Source organism: Mirounga angustirostris, unplaced genomic scaffold (genome assembly GCF_029215605.1).
Source record: "Mirounga angustirostris isolate CCGP_5_RB_7025 unplaced genomic scaffold, mMirAng1.0.hap1 SCAF_9, whole genome shotgun sequence".
Lineage (NCBI taxonomy): Eukaryota > Metazoa > Chordata > Mammalia > Carnivora > Phocidae > Mirounga > Mirounga angustirostris.
In genome coordinates this window covers 37,382,622-37,395,100 of record NW_026991717.1, presented here as the reverse complement: position 1 = coordinate 37,395,100, position 12,479 = coordinate 37,382,622, and the positions used below count along the sequence as shown (strand labels likewise).

The 12,479-nt window shown below is 41.3% G+C and overlaps 1 protein-coding gene across 1 annotated transcript in view; it reads left to right on the top strand.

Annotated features, from left to right (window-relative positions):
• The first annotated feature begins 3,325 nt into the window (after nt 1-3,325).
• The window catches only part of SPESP1 (sperm equatorial segment protein 1), a 31,372-nt gene continuing 22,218 nt past the window's right edge, over nt 3,326-12,479 (top strand). Inside the window, exon 1 of the mRNA XM_045899792.3 lies at nt 3,326-3,536. Coding sequence (XP_045755748.1) covers nt 3,467-3,536 — 70 coding nt within the window. The 5' untranslated portion in view covers nt 3,326-3,466. The remainder of the gene's footprint in view (nt 3,537-12,479) is intronic.

The window sequence follows — 12,479 nt, the reverse complement described above, 5'->3', positions numbered from 1 at the left end:
TGTGCTTTTCCACACTTTAAAAAATACTCAGTACCCTATTTTGGAGATTTTTCTGTTAGTACATAGATCATAAAGTACACAGAGTTAAAAGTCATTCTTGGTAACTAAATTTCCACAGTAAGGATACACCTTGGCTATTTTACCATGTCCATTTGTTTTTGTTTTATTTTGTTTAAGTTTATTTAAGTAATCTCTACACTCAATGTGGCGCTTGAACCTATGACCCTGAGACCAAGAGTCACATTTTCTTATGACTGAGCCAGCTAGGTGCCCTTCAACATGTCCATTTGGATGATCCATAAGATGAAAGCCACTAAGGTCTTACCCGATTTATATAAACATACAAAAAAGCAAAAAACAACCCCAACTCTGGGCTTAACCGACAGACATCTTTGAACCTCTCACTTACAGCCCCTCACTCAATTCGGGAGATGTAAGTAATCTCTGCAACCACCAAAACCTGTGAGGGGATTCTGTATGTAAACTGCAATCAGTATTGGGGAAACAAACTATACATCATCCTGAATCCACCTATGGTTGGAATCCACCTGAAACCATCTATGGTTTATGCTCTCCTGTCCTCCAGTTTCCTTGGCTTTTGATATTCAAAGTCAAGCAAGCATGTCCACTAAAAAACACAAACAAAACAAATTAACAAAAACAAAACTTTTCACCTAAGCAGCAGCTCCTATAAAAGTGATTTAGCTGGGTGCCTGGGTGGCTCAGTTGGTTAAGCGACTGCCTTTGGCTCAGGTCATGATCCTGGAGTCCCTGGATCGAGTCCCGCATCGGGCTCCCTGCTCGGCAGGGAGTCTGCTTCTCCCTCTGACTCCAACCCCTCTCATGTGCTTTCTCTCATTCTCTCTCTCTCTCAAATAAATAAATAAAATCTTTAAAAAAAAAAAAAAAGTGATTTAGCTTTGGGGCGCCTGGGTGGCTCAGTCGGTTGAGCGACTGCCTTCGGCTCAGGTCATGATCCTGGAGTCCCGGGATCGAGTCCCGCATCGGGCTCCCTGCTCAGCTCGGAGTCTGCTTCTCCCTCTGACCCTCCTCCCTCTCATGCTCTCTGTCTCTCATTCTCTCTCTCTCAAATAAATACATAAAATCTTAAAAAAAAAAAAAAAGTGATTTAGCTTTCAACCCCATCATGAATTGAAAAAAAAAACCCAGCCCTTCTTTTGACTTCTCTGTTCAAGACTCTAGCTGTCCTTCCTTGAATCACATACATTAAGGTGACCACAGATACCTCAATGGTGGAATGAAAGGTAGAGGGACAAGAAGCCCAGAGAGGGTGAGACCTCAGTTAATACTTCAAATATAATCCACTACAATAGAAAGATTTCCCCAAACTAGATATACTTTATGAACACCATTTTAATACTTGCCCAGTATTCTAACAATATTTTAGAATGTTCATTTAGAAACAAACTTTACCATTCTTTTTTTAAAAAACTGTATTATAGATCATGATCCGTTACAGCTATCTTAGGACATAACCGCCACTGAACTTATATAATTTAGATCATAGTATTTATATTATGTTAAGGCTGTTGTCACATATTCCAAATGGCTTTCCCAATAGTTGTAAGCATTTGATTCTAGAAGGCTGCTAGAGTGCTGGTAGAACATACCTAAGACTCCTGCACCAAACTTGAAAAGGTTGACTGTAGTAGCTGTCACCATTGCCTGGGCTCTTAGTCATGCCTCAACTCATGTAGTCTGGCTTCTGCCTAAACTACTCCACTGAAACCGCTTCTGCCAAGGATCCTGTTGCTGAATGGAAGTTCTTCTCCTGTTCGACTTCTCAGAGGCATGTGACAGCCTTAAACTCCTCCTCTCCCATGAAGCTTCCATTCTTTCCTGCTTTTCCTCTCCCCATTTTCCATCTCCTTTGCTCTTTCTAGCCTGCCAAGGTTTCCAGGGATCTAATGTAGGCCCAAAGGGCTTCACCTCTAAAAGCTCTCCTCAGGCAATCCCACACATCCCCACTTCTAGATGCTGATGCCTCCTATACCTCCCTCTCCATCTCGGCTTTTTCTGGGCCCCACATCCATTCACTCACTGGACAGGCCCCACCAGTAGGATGTCCTAAGCCCATCTCAACAGAACAATGTTGAAACTAAACTTCTTTTCCTCCATCCCCAACTCCCGTATTCCCCATCTCACACCACACACAAAGTGCTCAAGCCAGAAACATGACCATGATCTCCTTCTCCCTCAGTCCTCACATTCAGACAATTTCCCAGTCTTGTTGATTCTAACTCTAAATGTCTTTCAAATCTGTCCACGGGCCCCATGTGCTCTGCCAGTATGAGTCCAGGTCTCTGTCAATCCGTGCTTGGAATACTGGAACAGTCTTCTGACTTGGCTCCCGGCCTCTTAGTCTTGCTTCCTTCCCTCCAACCAGTTCTCGACACAGCAAGGAGAGCTTTCTGAAATGCAAATCTAATGACACCTTTCCCAGCTCTAAACCTTGCAGTATCTCCCCATTACCTCAGAATAAAACCCATGCCCTTTGTTTCCTGAAGCAAAGGTATGGGTGCATATAGGTTTTTAAATATTACCCTATAGTAAAACTTATTCTTGGTGGTGTACAGTTCTGTGAATTTTAACACATGTATAGATTCTGAGGCCACAACTACCTGCCGCTCCAAATCACTCCCTCATGCTGTCCTTTTATAGCCAGGCTCTCCCCCATCCCTAACCCCAGACAACCACAGATCTATTCGCCATAGCTTGTCTCCATAGTTTGGCTTTAAAAGGGGGGTGGGGGAATCTTTTAAAAAAACAAAACAAACCCAAGCCCCTTAAAGTGGCTTTAAACTACTTAGCTCTCCTCCCTCACCTCCAACACCTGCCCCCATCGCTGCAATTAGACCCGACTATTTTCGGTTCTCGGGGTGCGTCCAGCTTTCTTCCATCTCGGGAGCTCCTCCCCGCCCTTCTGAGTTGGGGGACCTCCTCTGGGCTTCACGGTGCCGAGTGCTTCCCCCACTGCAGCACTTCCACGCGGCTGTAACTGCCAGGCTACTCGTCTGTGTCTTCCATCAGACAGTTCCTTGCACGCAGGGGCAGTGTTTCAGGCACGGCTACACGCCCAGCCTTCGCGAAGCCGCCGAATCCCGCCACATGCCAGCCCTCACAGCTCCAGAAGTCGCCCGGGCTTCCGGACGTTCGGAGCCCGGCGCGCCGCGCAGAGCTTCGAATCCCGAGCGAGCATGCGCACCGGGGCGCGGCGGAGCGCTGTCGCCCCGCCTCCTGCGCGCCGCTCCAGGAGGGGCGGGCCTCGGCCGCTCGCGCTCCCCTCCCCCACCCCTCGCTGCGCCTGCGCGCTGGGGACAACCGTTGCAGGGCGCCCACGGCCCTGAGGGGGGACGGTCGCCGTAGACACCCTCTCTTTTCGGCCCTGAGGTACCCGGCCTAGTGGCCCAGGACGTTCCCGTCGCATGGCGGAGTGCTGCGGACGATGCCCATGAAGTGCTTAGTCCTTCTAGTTGCGCTGTTGCTGTGGCCTTCGTCCGTGCCGGCCAGTCCGAGTGAGTGACCGACCTGCGGCGGCAGCGACCCAGGGGATACACCTGGGCGAAGTCCCAGGTTCCCGGGCCCGTCGGAGACCCGGTCCTGCACTCCTCCCACACCTCACTGCCCCGGGCCCTAGGCCTCCGTTGCGGAGGTGTGGCCCTCTTCTCCTTGCCTCTTCCTCCGCCGCGACCTGCACGCTGCAGGGGGCGATGCAGGTGGCGGGTCCCAGGCGTGACCCGGGAAGCGCCGGGCTGGGCGCGCTGGGCTCGCGGGTGTGACCTCCTCACCCCTGGCGGACACATGCCTTGACGTTAACCTCGTCCCCTTTTGCCAGAGTCTGTGCCTGTGGGATAAGGCAGGGTCTGCAAACTGCGGCCCGCGGGCCAAGGCGGCCTGTTTTTGCGTGGCTGGCTGGCCAAGAACGGTTTTTACGTTTTTAAAGGTGAATATGAAATGTAGTCTCTCCTGACATGCGGAAAAGTATGAAATTCCAATTGCATTGTTGATAAAGTTTCGTTGGAACACAGCCATGCTCGTTCCTTTTTGAATTGCCCATGGCTGCTTTACCGCATTGTAACAGCAGGGTTAAGTAGTTGCCGCAGAGACAGTATGGCCTGCAAAGCCTAAATATTTACTTCTGGCCCTTTACAGAAAAAGTTGGACCCCCATGGTGAAACATGGAGAGCAAGCGGATTGTGGTGCCTGTCTAGGCCACTTACTGACCCCCTATGCACTCCCACAGTGCATCCCGGTGCGCAGGATTCACAACCGTATTTAAGCAGAATTGAAACTTAACGACTTGTTCCTGTCCCTCCCCAATAGCTGAAAATCACACCTGCCAAGACTACTATATTATCATGTGGAGACGTTGAGGTATTTAAGTGGAGTGTCTGATATCTGATATTCCACATAAGACTGTGAGGCTTGGGCGCCTGGGTGGCTCAGTCGGTTATGCGTCTGCCTTCGGCTCAGGTCATGATCCCAGCGTCCTGGGATCGAGCCCCACATCGGGCTCCCTGCTCCTTGGGAGCCTGCTTCTCCCTCTGCCTCTCTCTCTCTCTCTGTCTCTCATGAATAAATAAATATATATATAAAAAAAAAAAACAGAAAAAAAAAAAAGACTGTGAGGCTTGTCCATCTAGTCCAACTAGTTCATTGTAACATTTAGTAATGTTGGGGTTGGTTTAACCAAATAAAGTTTAACAGGCAGGTGTGAAAAACGTACCAAGGAGCATGCCAGTTATGAAGAGCTATATTTCAGAATTGTCAAAAGGTCTTAGTTAAAAATTAGATTTAAAAAATGAAAATACAACACAACCTAAATCATGACTGGTAGTGAGAAAAATTCTGGATAAAGTGTCCTAGATCACCAGTTAGCGCTTTAAATACTAGCACTTATGATTGTTAGCTGTTTTAAACAGAGCTCTTTGTAAAATGTTTCTTCTTTGCCATAAAGAAACAGACACCTTGAAGATGATATCTTTTCTTGATGTCTGATGGTCATTATTTCTAACATCAGTTACTGCATTTTGGTAGCTTTAGATCAGTAAGTCACAACTGACATGTATGGAGACTTTAGTTAAAGTTGACATTAATACAGTCATAAAGTACACTCTGAGATTGCTAGATCCTTACTTAACTCAGTGTAAGCTCCTGCCTGACTGCATCATTTTGTGGCCTATTCTTTTTCTTTGTGGCCTCTTCCCTAAGTTTTCTTAAGGCTTGTAGGAAATGAAGATACTTTTCAGGAAAAAGAGCCATTTTGTGTTGAATGTATAGATGACACAAGACATAAGGAAAATATATATAGATCATAGAAGATACCTTGAAAATGTAATTTACTTTTCTACAGAAGGGGGTTAAGGGATATGTAGGGCAATATTAACATGGCTACTTTCTCTCTCTTACTCTTTTTCTCTAAGTAATTTTAATTTTGTTTATGTATTTTTTGGAATAAGTACACCAAAAGAAACCAGGCTTATCCTTGTGTTTGATTTAAATCAGATTTGTATTCTTTATTTTACAAGGCCACTATTCCAACATTTGTTGGTAAGAGAATCATATAAAAAATATTGTCATGCCAAAGAAAAGGCACATAGATTTTTTAAAATTTTTATTGTTATGTTAATCACCATACATTACATCATTAGTTTTAAATGTAGTGTTCCATGATTCATTGTTTGTGTATAACGCCCAGTGCTCCATGCAGAACGTGCCCTCTTTAATACCCATCACCAGGCTAACCCATCCTCCCACCCCCTTCCCCTCTAGAACCCTCAGTTTGTTTTTCAGAGTCCGTCGTCTCTCATGGTTCGTCTTCCCCTCTGATTTCCCCCCTTCATTCTTCCCCTGCTGCTATCTTCTTCTCCTTTTTTTTTTTTTTAACATATATTATATTATTTGTTTCAGAGGTACAGATCTGTGATTCAACAGTCTTGCACAATTCACAGCACTCACCATAGCACATACCCTCCCCAGTGTCTATCACCCAGCCGCCCCATCCCTCCCACCCCCCACCACTCCAGCAACCCTCAGTGTTTCCTGAGATTAAGAATTCCTCATATCAGTGAGGTCATATGATACATGTCTTTCTCTGACTGACTTATTTCTCTCAGCATAACACCCTCCAGTTCCATCCACGTCGTTGAAAATGGCAAGATCTCATTCCTTTTGATGGCTGCGTAATATTTCATTGTATATATATATATATATATATATATATATATATATATATATATATATACACACCACATCTTCTTTATCCATTCATCTGTCGATGGACATCTTGACTCTTTCCACATCTTGGCTATTGTGGACATTGCTGCTATAAACATCAGGGTGCACGTACCCCTTCGAATCCCTACATTTGTATCTTTGGGGTAAATACCCAGTAGTGCAATTGCTGGATCGTATGGTAGCTCTATTTTCAACTTTTTGAGGAACCTCCATACTGTTTTCCAGAGTGGCTGCACCAGCTTGCATTCCCACCAACAGTGTAGGAGGGTTCCCCTTTCTCCACATCCCCGCCTACATGAAACTGTTGTTTCCTGACTTGTTAATTTTAGCCATTCTGACTGGTGTGAGGTGGTATCTCATTGAGGTTTTGATTTGGATTTCCCTGATGCCGAGCGATGTTGAGCACTTTTTCATGTGTCTGTTGGCCATTTGGATGTCCTCTTTGGAAAAATGTTCATGTCTTCTGCCCATTTCTTGATTGGATCATTTGTTCTTTGGGTGTTGAGTTTGATGAGTTCTTTAGATTTTGGATACTAGCCCTTTATCTGATAGGTCATTTGCAAATATCTTCTCCCATTCTGTCAGTTGTCTTTTGGTTTTGTTGACTGTTTGTTTTGCTGTGCAAAAGCTTTTTATCTTGATGAAGTCCCAGTAGTTCATTTTTGCCCTTGCTTCTCTTGCCTTTGGTGATGTTTCTAGGAAGAAGTTGCTGCAGCTGAGGTTGAAGAGGTTGCTGCCTGTGTTCTCCTTTAGGATTTTGATGGACTTCTGTCTCACATTTAGGTCTTTCAACCATTTTGAGTCTATTTTTGTGTGTGGTGTAAGGAAATGGTCCAGTTTCATTCTTCTGCAGGCACATAGGTTTTTATAATGAAAAGTGCAGCTTTGACTTTTTTTTCTAGAATACTAAGACAATTTTGAGGTCATCTTATACAGACATCGTGGGTATTGTATTAAGTAATTACATTTATTAAAAACCTCAGTACTTCTTTTAACTGTCCATACCTTTCTAATATGCCCAACTCAAGTTTAGCTAGTACTTGTTTAACCTAAGTTCAGTTTGACATGAATAAGGCTTGGATGTACAGCAGTCTGCATTCCCGTACATGCACACACATCCTGATAGTGCTGGATAAACACCTTTTTACTATATACTTAAATTTATATACATTCAATTTTCTTATATCTGATTTTTCCATAGTTTAATTTTAAATATTTTCCAAATTTAAAAATCATACCTCTTTAATATATTTGCAGTATATAACTTCTTAATGAGAATTCTTATTGCTTTAAAAAATTATAACTTCTAAAGTGTCATTTACATAATAGTTATATATTTAAATACTATTAAATTATGTAATTTGCCTTTTATAATTTTAAGTCACCAAATATTGGTGAGCCCAAAGCTACAAACACAAGAATGTGAAATATTAGCTTTTAGGCTCCTTTTTGTATCTCATGGATAAATTGTTTTTTCCTGATTATCTCTTTGGATCAGTCAGCAAAGGTAGAGTAAATAATACAGGATTGTTTTAAGCTTGGATAAGAAAACCTCTTAACTTGCTTCTCTAGGTTGGTATTTAAAGAAGGCTCAATATTTGCATTTTTGGCATATATCTTTGTCCTTAGAAGACCTTTGTCCTAATAGACCACAGAAGGCAAGGGAAGTAGTAAAGCAGCAAACAGCAATAACTGTTGAAATGTATTGGGAAATACATTAAAAAAGAAAAGCAGATTCCTTTTATCTCAAGTATATTCAAAAGATAAAATTCACTTCTGATGCTGCAAGTTCACTTTACATTGTTTCAAGGCCCAAGGCTATAGCACTGGGAGAGTCTCTCAGACCTGTAGATGGAAGGCCATGACACACTTCATTAATGTTTTAGATAATGAGCATGTTACCATATATGTGAATGTCCAGAGAGTTGTCTTTAGGGGTGTAGCAGTAGTTGCATTAGCCTGTCCTTTAATTTTTTATCAGAAAAAAAGCCGTCTTTCTGTTCTTTTGAGCTGCTTTTTGTGTTCTTTTTATAAGATCTCATGTGTTTTTAAAGACTTCTTGTTTTCTGTTATTAGCTGGTTGTCCTAAGACCACTTTGTATCTTCCCTACTCTGAATGGGTTCAGCCATCCTTCTGAGGATACAGTAGAACATGGTATTAGAGACCAAAGTACCTGGGATACATATCAGACTTCCGTGCTCGGGTGATATTGTTATTTAGGTCATTTTATTGAACAGAAGAGATCTATTTCAAAGTCATGAGTTTGCTTTGGTTCCAATTAAATTTTAACATCACTCCTGGGATAACCTGGTTTTTAACTCCACTGGAACTGAATTTGGAAATCTTTTTAAAAGTATTATTTGGGATGCATGGCGGCTCAGTTGATGGAGCATGTAATCTTGGAGTTGTGAGTTTGAGTCCCATGTTGGGTGTAGAGATTACTTAAAAATAAAATCTTAAAATAAATAAATAAAAATATAATTTAATGAAGCTGTTTCGGTTATGTGTTGCAGCATACAGACCACCCCCCAGATTTATTATTTCTCATGATCTATGGGTTGACTGGGCTCAGCAGGGCAGTTTTGCCTCATATAGTGGATTTGAGGTCACTCATTCAGCTGTATTCAGCTGGAAGCTCAAGTGGGATGAGAACATCCAACATGGCCTCTTATCTTCCAATGTCTTTCTCTACGTGACTTCTCATCTTTTAGTAGTCTCGCCCAAATGTCTTTTTACCATGGCACCTTGCTTCTAAGACGGAGCTTTACAAGCCCCCAGTATGCAAGCTCTTATCAAGCCTATGCTGTGTCAGATTTTCTAATGTCTCCGTAGGCCAAGACAATCACATTGGGCAAGCCCGTATTCACTATGGGAATACGCTAACCAAGAACATAAATACCAAGAGGTGCAAAGTCATAAACTTACGTTTCTTTTTCTCCCCCAGCTTTATTGAGGTATAATTGACAAAACTGTAATATATTTAAAGTATACAATGTGATAATTTAGGGGCGCCTGGGTGGCTCAGTCAGTTAAGTGTCTGCCTTCAGCTCAGATCATGATCCCAGAGTCCTGGGATCAAGCACCGCATTCGGCTCCCTGCTCAGTGGAGAGCCTGCTCTCTCTCCCCCTGCTGCTCCCTGTGCTGTTCTCTGTCTCTCTGTCAAATAAATAAAATCTTAAAAAAAATAAAATATATAATATGATAATTTTATATATGTCTACATTGTGAAAGGATTCCCACTGAGTTAATTAGTACGTCACCTCACATAATTACCTTTTGTGTGTATTTTTGTGTGTGTCATCAACCATAGTCACCATGTTATACATTAGATCCTTAGGCCTTATTCATCTTATAACTGAAAGTTTGTACCCTTTTACCGGACTCTCTATTTCTTCCACCCCCAACCCTAAAGTTACATTCCTTTACCTGGAACACTTAATTAATATGAACAAAATTACTTGTTTTGTCTGTCCACAAAAATTTAAATTAACAAATTATAGGAAAACTGCTGGATGAATGACAAGATATAATGTTTCCCTTTGCGTCCATTCTTTGAGTGTACCCCACTAATGAAGCACAGTTATTAGAACTTTGAGTTACAAGTATCTCATCTTAGTTATTTATGTTCTTTTTAATTTGAAAATGTTGGTGTGTTAGCTCGCAGTTCTTACATGATGACAGATTTCAGGTATTCTTATTTGTATCACTTCTGTAGAATAAGGGAAGTCTATTTGTGTTCCCCCTTAATGACATGGATGGAAAATACAAGGAATTTGTTCTCCAAATTAAGGACATTCAGCCAGAGTCTGGTCCACCTATACATGATTCCATGCTTGGGTATATGTTAAGCTTTATATACATGAGTTCTTTATCAATAAAGCCATTCTGTTTTTCATTCCTGTGGTAATAAAAATCCTAGCTATATTCGAATCTTTAAAAAAAGGAGCATTCATGGTTCTTGGTTAAATCTTGAGCGTAATCACCAGATGCCATAGCAAGGTTATAGGCCTAGGCAAAGTAAAAATGCATTTCTTAAAGCACAAGGACCAGAGGTATCCTATTGAACTTTAATTTCTTTCTCTTCATGTGAAAGTTAAAAAGTTTATCTTTTCCTCTTTACTGAGCTACCAAGTTTCCTCCATATATGGAACATTTTACTACTACCTTTAACTTACCACATATTTGAAAATTAACAGTATTATTGGGCTTTAAAGTCTTTGTTTTTTTAAAATATAAGTTGTATATTAAACACATGATCAGATAGCACCCATCTTATATTGAGAGATGCAGATTTTGTTAGAATTTCCTCTGATTTATGCTGTTTTTGAGTGTGTCTTTGAATAGCCTACATATTACATTATGTATACATAACTTATCACAATCTTTTGGTATCAGTATTTTACCAGTTTGAATGAAATGTAGAAACCTACTTCTCTTTATGTCCTTTACCCTCTCCCATTCACGGTATAATTGCTTTAAATATTTCCTTTACATACCTTGAGAACCACATCAGAGTATTAAAAATTTTGCTTTAACGGTCAAACGTAATTTGAAAAAGTCAAGAGAAGGAAAGTCTATTGCATTTACCCATACTTTTGCACTTCCTTTTATTCTTTCTTCCTTCCCAGTGTTCCAGGATTCCTTCTTGTATCAGTTTCTTTCTGTTTAATGACCTCCATTTAGCCATTCTTATAGAGTAGGTCTTTTGGCAACAACTTCTCTTCATTTCCCTTCATCTGAGAGGTGTTGATCGTTCTTTCATTCCTGAGGAATACTTTCCCTTGATAGAGAATTCTAGGTTGACAGTCTTTTTTTTTTAAGCTCTTGACAAATTATGCCATTTTCTTCTGACCTCCATGGTTTCTTCTGAGAATTCAAATTGTCATTCAGAATTTTTTCCACCATAGATAAGGTGTTATTTCTCTCTTCATTCAAGATTTTTTTCTTTGTCTTTAGTTTTCAGAAGTTTGACAAATGTCTTGGCATGGATTTCTTTTGGTTTATTCTGTTTGAGGTTCACTTAACTTTTTGAATCTGTAAGTTCATGTCTTTTACCAAACTTGAGATTTTTTTTCAGCCATTATTATGTCTTTGAGTACTTTTCCAGACTCACCTTCTTGTTCCTTTCCTTCCAAGATGTGGATGACATGAATGTTAGGTCTTTTTGTTATAGTCTCACACATCTCCGGGGCTCTGTTCATGTCTTTTTCAGTCTGTTTTCTGTTTTTCACATTGAGCATTTGTCATTGTTCTGTCTTCCAGTTCACGGATTCTTTCCTCTGTCCCCTCCATTCTGCTGTTGAGCCTATCCATGAAGTTTTTTTCATTTCAGTCTTTGTGTTTTTCAGTTCTAAAATTTCAGTTTGGTTCTTTTTTATCTATTCTGTGTCTTTGCTGATATTTTCTAGTTCTTTGCTGAGAGTTTTTATTTTTCTTTTTTTTTTTAGATTTATTTATTTTAGAGAGAGAGTACAAGCAGGGTGAGGGGCAGAGGGAAAGGGAGAGAAAGAGGGAGAGAGGCAGACTCCCCACTAAGCAGAGAGCCCGATGCAGGGCTTGATCCCATGACCCTGAGATCATGACCTGAGCTAAAATCAAGAGTTGGATGCTCAGCCTACTGAGGCACCCAGGCGCCCCAAGACTTTCTATTTTTTAGTTGTGTCAGGCATGTCCATAATTGCTTGTTGAAGCATTTTTGTGATGCTGCTTTTAAACCCCTGCCAGATGATACTAACATCTGTGTCATCTTTGTGTTGGTATCTGTTGACTGCTTTTTCTCATTCAAATGGGGATTTTCTTGGTTCATGTTGTGACTAGTGGCTTTTGATTAAAACCTGGACATTTTGGGTATTATGTTGTAAGACTCTGGATCTTATTGAAATCTTCTGTACATATTTAAATAGGCCTCTGAGCCTTTGATGTCACTTGAGTGGTGGAAGACAACTGTTGCCTTGTTACCACAGGTCCCAAGTCCTCAGACAGCCTTCTCTACTGGAAGAGAAGGTATTAATTTGTACTTGGTAGCAACATTTCTATGGGATAAGGGCAGAGGGGTTGGAGCACATCACTGAAGCCTAATGAGGGTAAAAGTCTGGGCTTTCCACTCAGCGTTTGCTAGTGGCTGTAGGGCCACAAAGTTTTCTGCAGTGTTTGGCTGCAATAGAGTGGTTATTGCCTAAAAGTTTTCTGTCTTGCTAGGCTACCCTTTTACTTGTCCTT